The sequence below is a fragment of the Bubalus bubalis genome, chromosome 3 (assembly GCF_019923935.1).
Source record: "Bubalus bubalis isolate 160015118507 breed Murrah chromosome 3, NDDB_SH_1, whole genome shotgun sequence".
Classification (NCBI taxonomy): domain Eukaryota; kingdom Metazoa; phylum Chordata; class Mammalia; order Artiodactyla; family Bovidae; genus Bubalus; species Bubalus bubalis.
In genome coordinates this window covers 25,730,493-25,748,601 of record NC_059159.1, presented here as the reverse complement: position 1 = coordinate 25,748,601, position 18,109 = coordinate 25,730,493, and the positions used below count along the sequence as shown (strand labels likewise).

Genomic DNA, 18,109 nt, shown 5'->3' with positions numbered 1-18,109 from the left:
GAGGAAGGGGGCTGGCCTGCTCTGGGAGGTGGAGATGGATTTTCCACTCATGGAAAGGGAGGAAAGGGCAGAGGGTGGGGGCTTCCTTGGGAAGCTCGGGATGAGTCACCAAGAGACAGGGGACTGGAGGGTGGAGAGGATATGGAGACGGGTCATGCTGGGGGCCCATAGGGCGGTGGTGCCACAACAATGGAAAACAGCCGATGCAGCAGCCAGAGGAACCAGGCAGGACACTGAGAAGATACAACCAGAGGTCCCCTGAGAAGTGTTATCAAGTCTCCGAAGGGTTACCTGCAATGAAGATCTGGTGTGTGTACATGCTCTGGGCCTGGTGGAGGCAGGACAAGATGAAATTGGCCAAGTGGAGCGTAAGGGACTCAGATTAGACAACAGGAAGGACTTGGCTTTGAGAAGCACCAGGTTTAAATTCCAGATTAACACGTCAGTCGTAGGAAGCAGCAGTGGCCAGAGCATCAAGCCTGCTTCAGGAGGTATGTGCTCCATTTCCTGAATTCACAGGAGACTCAGACTGGATGATGTCCGGGGTCCTGTCCTGATCTCAAACTCTTAGAGCTCAGAGCTGTCAATGGGAATTGATTCCTGGAGTAAGGGAATTTAGGAGGGACTCTGGGCCTCCTCCCTCCCCCTATTACTGGGGAGTCTGTCATTCTAAAGTCAGGAAAAAAAAAAAAGAATCCCTCACTGACCACACTGGTCCCTTAATATCTGCTCCTTGAGAGGGTCCCTTGTCACTGGACAGGCGTCAGGCTGAGCAGAAGCTCTACTGCTGCTGCTGCTAAGTCGCTTCAGTCGTGTCTGACGCTGTGCGACACCATAGATGGCAGCCCACCAGGCTCCCCCGTCCCTGGGATTCTCCAGGCAAGAACACTGGAGTGGGTTGCCATTTCCTTCTCCAATGCATGAAAGTGAAAAGTGAAAGTGAAGTTGCTCAGTCATGCCCGACTCTAGCAACCCCATGGACTGCAGCCTACCAGGCTCCTCCGTCCATGGGATTTTCCAGGCAAAAGTACTGGAGTGGGGTGCCATTGCCTTCTCCGGAGCAGAAGCTCAGTGACTGTTAAATGACATAGCCCTTGGGTGGTCCTGGGAGGAGACCAAGAGAGAGATCAGGATGTGAGCCCTGTGCTCAGGGACTGCTGAGGGAGACACGTGTGCTGGGCTCAGAGGGAGGCATGGAGACAAAGAAGCATGGACGCAGGTGCTGGCAGTGGCCATGGCCCCTAGCTGTTGGGCATAGCATCCTGAGTACATTTTCATGGAACGAATGAATGAAATTTGAGCTTGGAGAACCTTGCAAGGTGAGATGGTGGGGCTTGAGTGAGGGACACAAAGGCTTCTCGGATAAGGGAAGTTAGGAGGTGGTGTAGGACTTGCCTCATTGGAAATAGCCTCAGAGCAGGCTCAGATGTAGGGGAGGAGGGGGCTTGGGAGAGAAGACTGGGGAAGGGGAGCAGGCAGGGCTGGAGGGTAAGAATGGGGAAATGGGCTCTAAGCCAGAGGGGTCACTATAGGAGAGGGGCTGATTGCGGGGGGCGAGACAGGTTGCCTGCAGTGGTGGTAGTCTGGAAGGCTCAAGCTGCTGGATGAGTTTAGAACCTTGAGACTATGATCAGCTTAGGCATCAGAGATTTGGGCTTCCAGACCATCTGCTTTGTCTAAAGACTTTCAGCTGATAAGGAGCTAGGAGGCTCAAACGCCTTCGTCTGGGTCTTGAAGTGCACGCTCTTGCTTGGCAGGTGAGAGGGGCTGAGGTTGCACTGGACTGGGATCTAGTCTTAGAATTATTGAGGTTAGAAACCAGGCGGGCCTTCCTGATAACCCTGTGGTAGTGATAATGATGATAAATACATTGTGTTTATTATATGCCAGGCAGTGTGTTAAAATATTTTACAGACATTATTTTCTTAATCCTCACAATAATCATGTAAGGTAGGTACCATTATTATACCATTTTGCAGATGGGGATACGAAGGTTGAAGGAGGATGCGCGCCAGCTTGGAAGCTGCCAAGTCACAATCGGAACTGGAGTCTGGAAGACTCCAGAGCCTTTCTCTTAATCACTAGGATAGTCTTTCTTCTGGCAGGACCCGAATTTTCCTGAAAACTGCTTAATGAGCTACCTGTGTTGGTGCAACAATAACTTTGCTTCCCAAATCTGTCTCACTGAAAGAAACTGCTCTTCTCTCCCTTCTCCATGCTCTGATCCCCATTTTCTCCATAGACAGATCTTATCTAAGGGCAAAGACTGTGTGTGCCTGCCCCACCCTCTCCTCCTGAGCCTAGCTCACAGTGGGCTAGGGGCAGGGGCTGCAGTGAATCCGTGGTGAGCGATGAGAATATACGGTGAGCAGGGACGAGGTTAGAAGTTGAGGTATGGAAAGTACAGAGGAGGAGCTGGGAGTGACCAGGGGATTTAAAGTCCTGGCTGTGGATGCTTTCCAGGGCCTGATCTCTCCAGGACAGGATGGCCCAAGAGCTCAGCGAGAAGGAACTCTTAAAGATGGAGGTAGAGCAGCTGAAGAAGGAAGTGAAGAACCCAAGAGCTCTGGTGAGCCTCCTCTTTCACTCCCTGCTGCCTCTTCTCTATCCCTTTCTGGTCCTCATGGAGACGGGACACAAAGGAAGGTGTGATGAACAGCAGGGTGGTGGGACCTTTCCAGGGCAGTAGAAAGAGCAAGTGGTGCCTCTGGAATGGGCTGGGAGGTGGGAGGAGGCAAAGTTTGTTCCCACAAAGGTGCACAAGAGATAACCTCAGAGCCTGGAGGGCTTGATGTGTCCAATTCAGTCCCTGGACTGGGCCTGGCCAAATATCCCTCACAAGTAAGAGTCAGGCTCTCTGGTTCTGGTCAAGGAACTCATACCCCTCTCACACCTGCCTGTGCCTCTCATCTTTCTTCTCTCCTGTCTCTATTCCCACCCTGCCCAGAAACCTGTTTTTTGGGGACTGAGCAAATCATGAATTCTGAGCAACAGAAAAGGGCTAGAACCACACTCTGCTTTCTCCCAGATTTCCAAAACAGGAAAGGAAATCAAGGATTATGTGGAGGCTGAAGCAGGAAATGACCCTCTTCTTAAAGGCATCCCTGAGGACAAGAATCCCTTCAAGGAAAAAGGCGGTTGTATGATAAGCTGATGGTGCTGGAGCCCCTCACCCTGAATGCCTGCCCCTCCTCAGCCCTCTCCCCACCAGAACCAAGTACCCTGGGATGTGCAGGGAAGCAGTGGATGTTCACTCTCTTTTAGTCACAGGATGAGTAAAGAGGCCCAGATGCACTCATCATGAATCCATTCCCCAGTTCCACTGTGAACTCTTCTCTCCCATTACCTCCATCACCTGCTGGGTCACTGCTGACCCCACCTGGAACCGCTCCCAGGAGAGCCTCCCTGGCTCAGGACGCAATTCCCTGAGAGCCCGGACAGTCCTTGGGAAACAGTTACTTCTCCTTAAAACGCCTCCTATTTCCCCCTCCACTGTCTGCCTAGGAACCAGCATTTCCATCCAGAGCTTCTGGGTTGAGGATTGGAGTTGGGGGGGCCCTTTCCCCCCACCTCATGTCTGGTCCTGTGGAACTCCTCCCAGTCATTTAGATAACCTGAGATTGGCCTGGTGACAAAAAGAGCTTGTAAAGTCATGATGTCATGATTTATTGAATATTACTGAGTGTCTGTTCCATGTTGGGCTAGGATAGAAGAGCAAGCAAAATTCAAGTGGCTCTTATTGTCATGGAATCTAGCAGAGAAGACAGGAAACAGAGTTACAATTAAATCAGTAAGTGCTACAGTGGCAAAGGGGGAGTCGAGGCTGGTGTAGGAACACATAGCAGAGGGACATTCAGGGCACTGAACAAGGTCAAAATGAACTGTTGCAGACAGTTGGGAGGGGAGGGTGAGGACAAATCCAGCAGGGGTAAAACATGGGGCTGGAGAGGAAGATGAAGTCAAGTCTAAAGGACTTTGCTGTGAGCTCAGGTAAGAACTTTCTTTTTTATTCTCATTGCAACAGAGAGCTGATGAAGGTATTTAAGCAGCAGAAGGCCAGGCTTTGATTAGCATAAGGGAGGTTGGATCCTGCTTAGAGCTGAAAGACTAATTCCTAGGCCTTGTTAGCAAGAAGATTACTGTCTAAAGAAGCCACAGACAGACATTCATGATACAATGTGTTCAGTGCAATGACAGAGAAGTCTGTGCGGAGTATGAGGGGGACATTAGGAAGACTACAGAATCCAGCTGAGTGGCTGCATTGCATCCTGGGAGAGAGTGAGATAGATGGGCCCCAGGCTGAACAGTTTCTCCCCTGTGGACAGGAATTCCATAATAGCAGAAACTCCATAAATGCAGGATGATAGAGGAGGCCGGGCCCTGCCCAGATAGGAGATAAAAGACCACATATTCCTCATTCTTGAAATTAAGGAGACCTCCCAGCCTACTCATGCATAGAAAGGCTCCTTGGAGGTCGAAAGAGAGGGGGCATCACCTCATAGTAAAAGATGCAACTACCCATAGCCCTCTTCACTAAAATCTACCTTGGCTAAAACATGTCCACACACATGGGAGGAGGCTGACATGTCCCAAATAGAGACTCAGAACAGGGCAAAGCCATATGACCCACCAAAGGAAACCTGGAAGAAATGCTTCATAAGTGACTGAAGCTCCCACAGTGGTGTGACTCTCTCTCGGAGCCCATCATGTGTCTGTCCACATGTACTGTACTCTTTTTCCCTCCTAATAAACACTAACTGTTTCACTACTTTCCATCTCTATGTGGAAATTCATTTCTACACAGCTGGTGGGCCAGGGCCTTGTCACTGGCCACTGGTTTCCGGTGGTCTAGTGGCCAGGATTTAGAGCTCTCACTGCCACTTCCTGACCTCAGTCTCTGGCTGGGAGCTGAAACCCTGCTTCAGGCCACTGTGGGCCAAGGCCACCAGAGATCCAGAGGACAGGAAAGGCCTCAAAAGGGAGGTGATGTTCGCAGCTGAGTCCTACAGGATTAAGTTGTAAATGGGTGATATAAATCTGGCTGAAGGGACAGTATTAACAGAAGAAAAGATGAAGAAGAAAAGAACAAAGGTTTGAATGCAAACACTTATCAGGTCAGAGTTGTTGGAATGTCAAGGGAAAGGCCTAGACATTTAGGATCTGCTGCTGGAGAGGTGGAGTTGCAGGTGATCAGAGGGTCTTGTTTGTGATACTAAACCACCATATCTGCTGGGAGTGAATTGGTAATGTTTGCATTTAGAAGGGTTTTGACAAGGCTTTTGACAAGATTGAGTAGGCAAAGAGTAGAATCAGAGAGAGAATTAAGGAGATGATTGTGAGCTGCGGGGAGAAGTGGGTTGGGGCAGAGGCTGTAAGTCTAGAGGGGAAGGTGGGGTGAAGGGTTCTTTGAGAAATGAAGTTTTCAGATCTTGACATCTCATTAATTGATGGGCGAGGGACAGGAAGTGGTCAAGGATACCAACGAGTTTCTAGCTTCCGGGGTGAGAGAGAAGGATTGAAACCAAGTATTTGCAAACAGACCTATCATAATACATTCATCTGATTCAGAGCTGCAAACTCCCTCAGCCCCTCCCCAGTGGGCCACAGTCCTGGGGCTTGTCCTGCTCCTACTGGTAAGCTCATGGGCCACTGTTCAGAATTCAGGGTCTCCCAGGGACTGTCCACTCCTTTCCCAATTCCACAGTAACCCTGCTTCACTGTTCTGCAACCTCAATAATAAATGCAGCCACTCCAATACACTGCCCAAGAGCAGGAAAAGAAGAGAGGCGAGAAAGAGAAAATATCTAAATACAATACATCTTCTAATTTTTTTAAATGAAGAAGTGTTAATATTCCAGTAAGAAGGGGAAAACAGATGGGGCTACAGTCACATGGGTATAGAGCATCGACTATAGCCTCCTTCTTGGTTGGAGTTCTTGGTTCGGGGGCTGACTCCAACCTTCATTCCTCAGGATTCTGAACCCTTATTGAGGATCCAGGTAGAGCAGTGGTTTCTTCTGCTAGCCTGTGTTACCCAAAAAACCCAGTCCACCTCTTGGTCAAACTAAAAGACACAACTAAGCCAAAGAGCAGGAGAAGGATTGATTACTTACAGCACAGTAAAAGAGAACACCAGGGATCTTTCCCAAAACAGAAATTGGAGAATTTTTAAACTAAGGATACATGCACATTCACGAAGTATCCACAAAAATCCAAGCCTGAGTTAACTGAAGTCACAAGGGTCAGAAAATGTCAACATCATCACCTCTTAGGTTCCAGTTGATCTGGTGGTTTGAGCGCTTCAGGCTAATTTTTACCAGTGAAACAGACCTGGAAATCTTTACAACTGATATATTATCTTTACTATGGTAACTTCTCTAGCCTGATAATAGCCATTTGTTGTTGCATTCTTCTGTTCCCTTAAAATATTTAATTCATGAGACCTGTCCAAAGGCAAGCATTGTGACAAGGTTTCTATCACAAAGTAGCTCAGGCCAAAAACGACTTCTCTTATGTCAAGACAGCCATCCCTGGTTCTCTTTCTCTGGAGACTCCCTACCTATCTTCTTATACGTTTACTCAGAGCTCAGTGCCCCAGGGGTTCTCTTGATTCCACCTATACCCTTCTGACCCCTAAGATACGCTGACAATCATAGGAGCTCAGGATCGGTGATGGGCCCAACGCCCTGACTCCCTTTTCTGTCTGTTTTCCTAGTGCCAGAGGAGGCTTCAGTGGCTGAGGGCAATCCCAGCTTTCACTTGGAAGGAATTAGTATTTTGTGCCCTGGTGGCAGTGTTCCTTCCTTCATATTAGGAAGTTCAGCAGAGAAGAATTTGGTGTTCTGAGGGTGGGTCATAGAAGAAATCTGAGCCACCCCTCTCCAGTTCCATCCCACAGATTCCTGAGCCTTTTGGCTGAAAGGAAGCCCCTGATGGATGTTGTTATCGGTTCAGGTCAGAGCACATCCAGGAGCCCTCTTCACAGCCCGTCTTTGGAACATGATAACACCAAACCGGGCCTTCACCAGAACAGTCCTCACTCTGTGAGCCCACCAGCATCCCGATGATGGACACGTGATGAGACCAGCAAAACCCTAGGGACCTTTGCTTCACTGAAATGGAGGAAGAGGGCAGTGAAAAAGCTAATCAGGGTGGGTCAGAGGTGTAAGGACTCCAAGCAGAGATGGAATCACTGAAATTCTGATGACCCTGAAGAGTAAAATGATGCCAAGCCAGGAAAAGGGGCAGGAGGGATGCCCTTGAACTCCTGATTTCCGGGTCAGCTAACATCAAGCTGAATGATTCCCAAGTTTCAAATTCTCTATCACCTTTCTTCCACACTGCACATTCACCAGGGGCTCCCAGAATAGGATTCCCAGGCATCAGAAGGAGGAGAGGGGAAGAGGGGACAGATGACTAGTTCATTCTAGACTCAGCTCCTAGGACTGCCTGCAGCTTGAAATCCTGCCTAGTGGATCAGGCAGCTTCACCTCGACCTGAACCCCACCCACTGCCCCTGCTGCCTGCAATGCTCTCTTCTGCACCTCACTCCTGCACCCCTAGGGAGTGGAGTGGGGGTGGGGTCTTATCTGCTGGGCATGTTGGGGCCTCAGGCAGAGGGTAATTACCCAATCTGGATCTCAGGTCCTCTGGGAAAGTTAGTCAAAGCCCTTGCTGCCTCCTACCACTTCCCCACCTGAACCTAAGACCTGGAAACTAGACCAGCTTTGTGGGTGTATTATTCCACCTGAGCCCTCACACAGGGCCTCCTGCTTAGGAAGGCCCTTGCTTGGTTTAACACTCTGCTGCCTCCATCTCAAAATTCTTAATCTTTGACTGCAGGTCCTACACTTTCATTCTGTATTGGACCCACAGATTACGTGTCTGGTTCTGTGTGGGGAGACAGAGGCCTCTGCCTAGTGGAGAAGGTAGGACGCTTATCCAGGAGCAAGGTTTAAAGTGGGGTTTAAAATAGCGTCGAAATGCTGGTGCTCCTGGCCCTCCTCCACCAGTTCTGAGGGTTAGAAGCTGGGGGCGGGCCGGTAGTGGAGGCGACTCTGCAGTAGCTTCTCAGCGTCCCCTTGGCCCCTCTGAATTTTCTCTATCAGACCACGGAAATGGGTGAAGTGGATGACGTCACCTGCAGCATCAGAGCTGAGGACACAAACCAGAGAGGCCAAGAGAGGACAGAAAGGCCAGAAGAGCTGCAGACTCTGCCCACTCCCTCATGCTGTCTAATCAGATGCAAATTCTTAAAGAGTCTACCTTCTACCTCCTTCACACATTCCTGTGTTTATCCCTTTGCTCCAATAGCCTTGCACAGAGCTCCCCTCACCCTGTGCCCCCCGCCCCCACCCCTTGGCTTCTGTGTTTCTCTGTGGCTGCCTTGCTTACCTCCTGTAAAACCAAGCGAAGACTTGTGGGTTTAGCACCAAGGCCCGTCGTCCCACACCACAGGGTTGGGGAGGAGGGTCCTGCTTACCCTTGAGGCCTCAGCTCTCCCCACTGCTCACCTGTCCCCAGGGCTCCGTCAGTGGAGCTTTTCTTAGTTCCTCCACCAGCTCATGCTGTGCTCGAGATACTGTCTGTATCCAGCTAATTCACATAGAGTCTGCTTTCCCATAATCTCTCCTTTATGACTGAATGAATAAGTCATTCAAAATTAGGTGGTTCATGGAATCCCCTCCAGCAGTTATGAAACAGGAGGGGAGGGGGCAGGGTACAACCTTTGAAAGAATTACATAGCCCAGGGGCACAACATAAATTAATTAGAACCAAATGGGTCCAAGATGGCAGACAAGTCAACTTGACTAGATCTTGATCCTCAGTATGCTCTCATTGTAACACAGCAGCAAGCTAAAGACACACCCAGAGGCACCATGACAGTTCCAAGGTCAACCATCAAAGACCAAAGTGGCCCAACCCCTGGAAATCCCCGCCCCTTCCCCAAAGTAACTGGAATAATTCTTCCACTCATTAGCCTATGAAACTACCCAGCTCATAGAAGCTAATCACACCACATTTCAGGGCTACCACACTCACCCTCTGCGATGGCCCACACTCTGTCTGTGGAGTGTGTTTCTCTCTGAATAAAATCCACTTCTTACCTATCACTTTGTCTCTCACTGAATTCTTGCTGCGATAAGATACAAAGAACCTGAACCTCAGTAAGTCCATTCACCAAGTGAGTGATTCTAATGAAAAAAATCACAGGTTCAAGTCCCAAGCAGGGTTTCAACTGGATTTGAGTCCTGGCCTCCTCAGTTTGCGTGTCAGACTAGGTTTTGGCTGGGTTCCAGTACTGGCACATGGGTTGAAGTCCCCATCTGAGGTGAATGGTTTCAGTTAGGACTTTGTGCTCCCACTGCAGGGGCATGCGTTCCCTCCCTGGTAGGGGAACTAAGATCCCACGTGCTATGCAGCACAACCAAAGAAGACAAGAAAATTAGGTAGTGCAGGATTTGAGAGGTGTAAAAGGCATGCTATGAACAATCCCTCCCTCTTTTTCTCCTAGACTCCTTCCTGGAGAAACCAATGTTACCCACTTATCAAGTGTGCTCTTAGAGATCTTTTATGCATATGCAAGCCAACACATATAAACCTTCTCCCCCTTTTTACACACGTGGTAGCACTTACATACTGTTCTGAGCTTTGGTCTGGATTTCTCTGTTTTTAACCTTACCTAGATGGGTTTCATTTACTTTTGTGTCCACATGTACCCCCGAGCCTATAATCTTTCATATTACTCTCGTTTATTTTATATTTTTTAAATTTTATTTATTTCGCTGTGCCAGGTCTTAGTTGTGGCATGGGATCTAGTTCCCTGACCAGGGATGGAACCCAGGCCGCATGCATTGGGAGCAGGGAGTCTTAGCCAATGGACGACCAGCAAAGTCCCTCATTTTATACTTTTAATCTTCCATTTATTAGTCAAGTTTCAAGCTCCTTGAGGGCAGATATCAAGTCTTTGACTTTTTTGTTTTCCAGCACCTAGAACATAGTAGGTGCTCAACGAACGGGAGTGGACTAACTGGCTCTACTTTACAGGCTTACTATGGGCCAGGCATTGTGTGTTGAATACACACTATGTCATGTACAAATGAATAAACAAGATAATGGACAGCCCTTGGCATCTAGCATAAGGAATAGGCCGGCCTAGGCACAGACCTGCCTTCCCTGGAGGTCCTGAAGCTCTGCTGGTCCCTCTGCTGGTCACTCCAGGCAAGGACATCCTGTAGGCAATACGTTCCAGACAATGCGATCCTTACTGGCCCTTCACAGGAATAAAACCAGGGGGAAGGGCTCCTTAGACTGTTGGAGAGGCGGAGAGAGAAGTTCTCCCCTCAGATATTGGGACTAGAAAGGGAAGGAAATGTGGGGCAGGGGGTGGGGCTGTCCCAGCAAAGCTGAGCTAGTAGGGGAAAGAAGAGGGGATGGTGGTGGGTTCAGAACCATTAGTGAGTAGTTGTGATATCAACTTAGTAGATTGTGATCAGCTTAAAAAAAAAAATAAATAAAAACCATAGAAAATATCAGAGTGTACTTTTACATGGAATAAAGGTAAATATTGTTTCTCAAACTTCTATTTCAGCTTCGTGTATGTGTGAACTGGTTGGCAATATAAAACACCTTACTGAGGATCTTGGTAGAAACAAAAAATGGTGAAAGTCACCAAAGAAATGATGAGATGGGTCCTGGTGAGTAAGTCCTGAGCAGGCGCAAAGATTCACAGCAGAATCAAACCTTAGGGTGGAAGGCAGGGCACCTCTATTTCAGTGCAGCATCATCCTACACCCCTGAGACAAAGACCTTGAGCTCCCTGACTCCAGCTTCCAGGCACCAAAAGCTCAAAAGTTCTCGAGCCTGTTCCATTGATGGACAGCTCAGATTGTTAGAAAGTTCTTCCCATTTGCCCCTTTAACTTCCACCCATGAGTGCTCATTCTCTCTGCCTCTGTTACAACCAAGACTAGGAATAACTAGGCAAATAAACTGACAACCAACAAGTGTCCTATAAATTTTATTTTCCTTCCCATATGAGCATTTATTCTTTTCTCAAGAGTCTGAGTTTTTATTATTCTGATTATCTTTCTAGCAGTTATCGTTACTGAATCTATCATGGATGGGACACAGAGAAAAGGACTTTTTGCTTACAATTTTACTAACTCTCACAGCACTGCTAGGTAAAAGGCACTGTTATTATCCTTTTACGGATGAGGCACAGATTATTGTTTCCAGCTTTATTAAGATATAATTGAAATATAACAATGTATAAGTTTTAGGTGTACAACAGTAATGATTTTATATATTATATACTGCCAGATGATTATCACAATAATTTTAGTTAACACATTTATTACCTCACATAGTTACAATTTCAGAGCATTTCAACTTCTTACCCAAATGCAGTCACCCAATTAGCGGCAGGATGAAATTTATCAGTGCTTTTGTGTGATCCCTAGAATCGAACCTGATCCTCTGAATATGGTTCAGATGGCTCAGAACAGAGAAAGGAGGTTTATCCTGACTCCCTCTCTGTGGACAAACTTTGATCTCAGGTTCCTCATCTATGACCAGGGAAGAAACATGTCTCCAGGCAGGGACTTTTTGACTTTTTTGTTAATTGTCTTGTTTTTTATTTTATTGAAGTATAGTTGATTTACAATGTTAATTTCTGCTGTATAGCAAAGTGATTTAGTTACACACATATATACTAATACATTCTTTTTCATATTCTTCTCCACTATGGTTTATCACAGGATACATTTTTTTAAATGATTTTATTTATCTTTGGCTGTGCTTGGTCTTCATTGCTGCCCAGGCTTTTCTCTAGGTGCTGCAAGTGGGAGCTACTCTGTAGTTGCACTGTGTGGGCTTCTCGCTGTGGTGGCTTCTCTTGTTGAGATGGCGTGTGGTTTCGATAGTTGCTGTTCTGGAGCTCTAGGGTTAAAGGCTCAACAGCTGTGCCACACGGGCTTAGTTGCTCCACTCAGGCATGTGGGATCTTCCCAGACCAGGGATCAAACCCATATCTCCTGCATTGGCAGGAGGATTCTTCACCACTGAGCCACCAGGGAAGCCCCCATCAAAGGATATTGAATATAGGTCCCTGTGCTACACAGTAGGACCTTGTTGTTTATCACTTTTTGGCTTTTTAAATTGAGCAATATAACACAGGTTCAGAATAGTGCATACAACATCATGTGCATTTTAACAAAAATCTGTAGAACAATTTATGTAACTTCCACCCAAGGACAAAAAATACAATAGTATCAGTACCAACAAAGGTTCATCTAGTCAATGATATGGTTTTTCCAGTGGTCATGTATGGATGTGAGAGTTGGACTGTGAAGAAAGCTGAGCGCCAAAGAATTGATGCTTTTGAACTGTGGTGTTGGAGAAGACTCTTGAGAGTCCCTTGGACTGCGAGGAGATCCAACCAGCCCATTCTGAAGGAGATCAGCCCTGGGATTTCTTTGGAAGGAATGATGCTAAAGCTGAATCTCCAATACTTTGGCCACCTCATGCGAAGAGTTGACTCATTGGAAAAACTCTGATGCTGGGAGGGATTGGGGGCAGGAGGAGAAGGGGACGACAGAGGATGAGATGGCTGGATGGCATCACTGACTCGATGGACGTGAGTCTGAGTGAACTCCGGGAGTTGGTGATGGACAGGGAGGCCTGGCGTGCTGCGATTCATGGGGTCGAAAAGAGTCAGACACGACTGAGCGACTGAACTGAACTGATCAGTACCCCTGGAAGACTGCTGGTGCCCCCTTCAAACCACAGCCCTCTCTCTTCCCCACAATATTCCATACCCTCACTTACATGTGAATTACTTCATTGCTTTGCTGGATAATTTTACTATTTGTTTGCAGCTCTAGACAATAAAAAAGTTTTTCCTGTTTAGAAATTTTACACAAATGGAATAATTTATTATTTATCCTTTCCTACCTATCTTCTTTTGTTCAACATGTTTTGAAAAAATTATTCATCCATTTTGTTGCATGGAGTTGTCCATTTGTTTTGTTGGTGTGTGATATCCCATTGTGTGGCCTTACTGCAAATTATTCATCCATTCTACTGTAGGTGGACATCTGAGTCCCAATTTTGGCTATTATGTTGACAAAAACACTCTTACACATGTCTCTAAGTGCACAGAAGCAAACATTTTTGTGGCTATATGTTGTTGTTATTCAGTCACTAAGTGGTGTATGACTCTTTGTTACCCCCATGGACTGCAGCACGCTAGACTTCCATGTCCTTCACTATCTCCTGGAGTTTGCTCAAACTCATGTCCACTGAGTTGATGATGCCATCCAACCATCTTATCCTCTGTTGTCCTGACCCCTTCTCCTCCTGCCCTCAATTTTTCCTGGCATCAGGGTCTTTTCCAATAATTTGGCTCTTTGCATCAGGTGGCCAAAGTATTGGAGCTTCAGTTTCAGCATCAATCTTTCCAATGAACCCCTGAAGGGTTGATCTCCTTTAGGATTGACTGGTTTGATCCCTCTGCTATTCAAGGGACACTCAAGAGTCTTCTCCAGCACCACAATTTGAAAGCATCAATTCTTCCATGTTCAGCCTTCTTTATAATCCAACTCTCACATCCATACATGACTACAGGAAAAACCATAGTTTTGACTATACAGACCTTTGGAGGCAAAGTGATGTCTATATTTTAATATGCTGTCTTGGAGTAAATACACTGTCTAGGGCTTCCCTGGTGGCACATATGGTAAAGAATCCACCTGCAATTTTGGAGACCTGGGTTCGATGCATGGGTTGGGAAGATCTCCTGGAGAAGGGAATAGCTCCCCATTCTAGTATTCTTGCCTGGAGAATTCCATGAACAGAAGACCCTGCAAGGCTAGAGTCCATGGGGTCACAAAGAGTTGGACACGACTGAGAGACCTTCACTTCTTTCAGGAGTAGAATTGGGCTTCCCAGGCGGCACTAATGATAAAGAACTTGCCTGCCAATGCAGGAGACGTTAAGAGACTCAGGTTTGATTCCTGGGTTGGGAAGATCCCCTGGAGTAACACATGCCAGCATCCTTACCTGAAGAATCTCACAGACTGAGGAGCCCCCTGAGGTGGCTACAGTCCATAGGGTCACAAAGAATCAGACACGACTGACGCGACATAACACACACACACACAAGAGTAAAATTGCCAGATTATAGGGTGTGATACCTTCAACTTCTCACCAACTTACACTCCTCTGAGAATTCACAGTATTCCATAATCTTGGTAACATTCAGCATGTTCTGTATGCTTAGTCGCTCAGTCATGTCCTACTTCAGGCAAGAATACTGGAGTGGGTTGCCATAGCCCTCCTCCAGGGCATCTTCCCAACCCAGTGATTGAACTCTGGTCTCCCGCATTGCAGGCAGCAGATTCTTTGCCATCTGAGCCACCAGGGAAACCCAACATTCAGCATTGTCAATCTGATAAGTCTGTAATAGTATCTCACTGGGCTTTTAATTTGCATTTTCTTGATTGATGCGTTGCATCTTCTCCTGAGTATCGGTTAATTTGGATTTCCCTTTTTTTTTTTTTTTTAATGAAGTACCAGTTCAAGTCTTTTGTAATTTTCCATTAGGTTTCTTTTTTTTCTCATTGAATTTTAGGAGTTTTTAATATACTTTAGATACAAATTGTCAGTTATGCATTACAAATATATTTTCCTTTTCTATGGCTTAATTTTTCACTTCCTTATTGGGATCTTTTGATAACATAGAATATCATATTAATATGGTGATATATATCAAGCTTTTAGAATATTTTGTGTCTTAAGACTTTCTCTACCCTGAGGTCATGAAGATATTCCCCTACGTTGTATTCCAAAACTTTATTGCTTTTTTTTTTCACATTAAAGTCTGTAATTCATCTAGAATGTATTGCTGTGTTATTGTAAACTGGGAGGACTTTGATTTCATATTTTTCTATATGGACACTCAATGATCCCAGAATAATTTACTGAAAAAAAGGCCCTTTTCCCACTGCTCTGTTGTACTATATTTATCATAAATCACCAAGTATGTGTGCATCTGTATCTGGGCTCTCTATTCTGTTCTACTCGTCTGTCTTTCTCTGCTCTAGTACCACACTGTCTTAATTCCTACAGCTTAAGAGTTGATAATAAACTTTGATAGTGCAGGTCCTCCCACATCTCATGCCTAGGCATTTTTGAAGCTGGGATCGCCCATAGACACAAATCCATTCAAATGTTTAAGCAGTGTGTGGGGTGGGTTGGGGAGGAAGGGTGCTCAGGATGAGAGAAGGGAAGAGCAGAGCGAGTATTCTGTTTCCATGGCATTCTCCCAAGGCGCGGGACCACATAATCACAGTGCCAGTCACTCTGTAGGGAGATCACAGGTGCGTCAGCGGGCTCCCTCGTCACTTATTCCCGAGAGACAGACAGCTCTTAAAACCCAGATACCAACCCAGAAGACAACACGCCATTCCCTTCTCTTCGCGGCTATCCCAGAGGTACAACCTTTCCTGCAAATCACGTGCGCGTGCTCAGCACCCAAATACCCACCCTGGTCAAATTCGCCAAAAGAGATTCGCTCAGCCTTGTGGGTGAATCCCACGGAAATCCCTATCGTCTGCTTGGGAGAGAAAGCCCATCGATACGACGAGAAAGCGCTAGCAGATAGCCCGACGGGCCGAAACGGACTGAAGAACGGATTCCTTGACTTAGGGATTTTTTTTTTTTTTTTCCGACTGAAAGACACAAACAACCTCGAAGTCCACTCCCCCTGTGGCGGACAATCCAGACAGACACATTTCAGTATCTGACCGACTTCCGGGCGGAGCGATCCCCAAACACACGCCGGTTAGTCCCTCACCTCGGCTCGCTCGGGCCATTTAGTTCCCAGCTATCAGAGCGGACTGTTTGGCACGTTAGCCAATGGGAAGAAGGATTCCAGGCAGCTTGCGCGGGCAGGGGGCATCTCCCAGACCCGAAGCCTGCTGCTGTTCCCCGCCGGAAGCAGGATGCTGGAAACCCTCCCGGCGCCTTTGGCAGCCCCTGCGAGGTAAAGTCCCGCTCCGAGTCCCACAGACACGCTTACTTTTCCGCCCGGGCTCTTGCGCATGCGTGCGGCAAACTTCAGGCCGACCCTGAAATGGAGGCATCTTGAGAAAGACCGAGGGAGCCTAAACCGCGGTCCGATAGGTCACTGGGGAGAAGCCACAGCACGAGACAGCCACTACCGCCGGAGGCCTCCAAAATAGGAATTATAGAACCAAAAGGTTTGGAGAGGTCCCACCGAGATTTGAACTCGGATCGCTGGATTCAAAGTCCAGAGTGCTAACCATTACACCATGGGACCTGCTGGCTGCTTTAGGCGGCAGGCAGTCTTCTCAAGCCACATAGCGGGCGCGTGAAGCTGCCTTTGGAAAGCAGTAGTAGATGCCCAGTGTCCGCCGGCGCTGAACTGTGGGCTCTGGGCCCCGAGCCGCAGGAGCCGGCCGAAGCGGAGCGGCGAGGACTTCTGCATCCCTGGCGTCCCATACATTCCCGGTCCCGGGGTGTCATTTCTTGTCGCCTCTCTCTCTGCTCTCCCCCATGGGTCCTCACCGAGTTTGGGGAAGCACGGAGTGCGGCAGGCTGGCGGGATCGGTCTTAGCAATGCTGGACTGGAGAGGGCCGGCTCTGACCTCCAGCTCAGGAGCAGGAGCGGCCCTCCCATCCTGGGCTTCTTATTGTTTATTTATTTACACAAAGGGTGCTCTGGATAGGTTATCTTGGCGGAGCCCGGAGGGAAGCCTACTGGCACGTGGGGCGAATGCGGTTCAAGGCCCTGGTGTCCCGAGCGCGAATCGCTGCCAGGAAGTGCGCCCCACCTGATTCCTTGGCGTTCCACGTGGCTAGAGCGCCAAGAAATTAGCACAGAACCTCTCACTTCCATTTCACTCTCCTGCTACTTGGTGGATGGTTCCGTCTAACAAAATTAGAAGCAGATCAGTGAAAGACAGTTGATTTTGGACTTTCTCATAAGTTTTAGTTAAGGTGTAAATGGATAATGTCTCTTAAGGTCGATCTGGCGACAGATAATTTTATAGGCCATTTGCTCAGCAGTTTCACTTTTGGAACCTTATCCTTAGAGACTACTAGGATGAGTGCCAGTTGGTCAAGAATGTTCTCAGCTGTGTGGTTTATAATAGTAAAGAATAAAAATAAATGTCCATCGTGTGAAAATTGATTTAAATAAATATTGACAATATCTATACAATACATACTGTGCAAGAATTTAGGGGGAAAATTATTGTATTGGCATGAAAAGATACACTGTCCTAAACAAAACAAAACAAAAATCTACTTACCAATTAGTGTGTATAATAAAATCTCTCTTACAAACAGAAAAGCTGGATGCATAAAGATACAATGAATATTTGCCCTGGGCCATATGATTTCTTGAGGGCTTCAACACTGTATGGGACTGGGTTATTGCAGAGCTGTGCGACATTCTCACTCTCCAGGCTCCTGGCTGCCAGAGTAAAAGTGTGTGTCCTTACCTGTCCCGCGAGTGTATGTTCCTCGGTTCTTTGTCTTGTCACAGCAAAGATTTGGAGTGACAGACATTAACGTGTCACCGCTCTCAGGTCTTGGATAGACCGTGTTATAGCTCTCAGGTCTCAAATGGACCATGTTATAGCTCTTAAACAAATCAGTGTTACGGCTCAGTGTTACAGCTCTATTTTATTTAGAAGATAGTAGGAAAATCCATCTTCAAGGCGTGAGGGCACGTCAATCCAAAGACACGAGGAAAAGAGCGCCGCAGTGAGGGGGGGGGGGGGGGGGCGGGGCTAGCTTTGGCTCCTCTTTTTATGTTTATCTCTCCCTGAGCCTGTCCTATGTAAAATGGGCCAGCCAGGCGTGTTGTTTGTCTTACCTGCGGTTCTCATTCTGATCCTCAGACCTTCTTTTGTTCTATTTTCGCGGGCTTTTCCCTTCTTTGTCTTTTAGCCACCGCCATTTTGGACTCCTTTTCCCTCTTCTACCTACCTAACATTCCCCCTTCAAGAGATGGGAGGCCCAATTCTTTGGGAATAGGGGCGTCGAGGTCTTTCTGGCTACTTCCTGCTGAACTGGGACTG

The 18,109-nt window shown here is 47.3% G+C and overlaps 1 protein-coding gene and 1 non-coding gene across 4 annotated transcripts; one reads left to right on the top strand and one right to left on the bottom strand.

The window, feature by feature from the left end:
* Window positions 1-114: 114 nt before the first annotated feature.
* On the top strand, window positions 115-4,768 carry GNGT2 (G protein subunit gamma transducin 2). Of its 3 annotated transcripts, none has more exons than XM_006061950.4 (3): window positions 115-491; window positions 2,464-2,569; window positions 3,029-4,768. In XM_006061950.4, exons 2-3 carry the CDS (start codon window positions 2,486-2,488, stop codon window positions 3,152-3,154), a joined length of 210 nt encoding a protein of 69 aa, XP_006062012.1. In that variant the 5' UTR covers window positions 115-491; window positions 2,464-2,485; the 3' UTR covers window positions 3,155-4,768. The 3 variants fall into 3 exon arrangements, with proteins under 3 accessions (XP_006062012.1, XP_006062013.1, XP_044795016.1); XM_006061951.4 differs by lacking the exon at window positions 115-491 and adding an exon at window positions 1,296-1,319; XM_044939081.2 differs by lacking the exon at window positions 115-491 and adding an exon at window positions 1,614-1,757.
* Window positions 4,769-16,269: 11,501 nt separating this feature from the next.
* On the bottom strand, window positions 16,270-16,341 carry TRNAQ-UUG. Its single transcript has one exon. It is a non-coding gene; the product is annotated as a tRNA-Gln (tRNA).
* Window positions 16,342-18,109: the final 1,768 nt, after the last annotated feature.

Bases quoted from the DNA above. Each gene is read 5' to 3' on its own strand.
- GNGT2 (XM_006061950.4), top strand. From the start codon at position 2,486: ATGGCCCAAGAGCTCAGCGAGAAGGAACTCTTAAAGATGGAGGTAGAG. The intron at 2,570-3,028 runs GTGAGCCTCCTC...GCTTTCTCCCAG, and splicing joins TGAAGAACCCAAGAGCTCTG to ATTTCCAAAACAGGAAAGGA.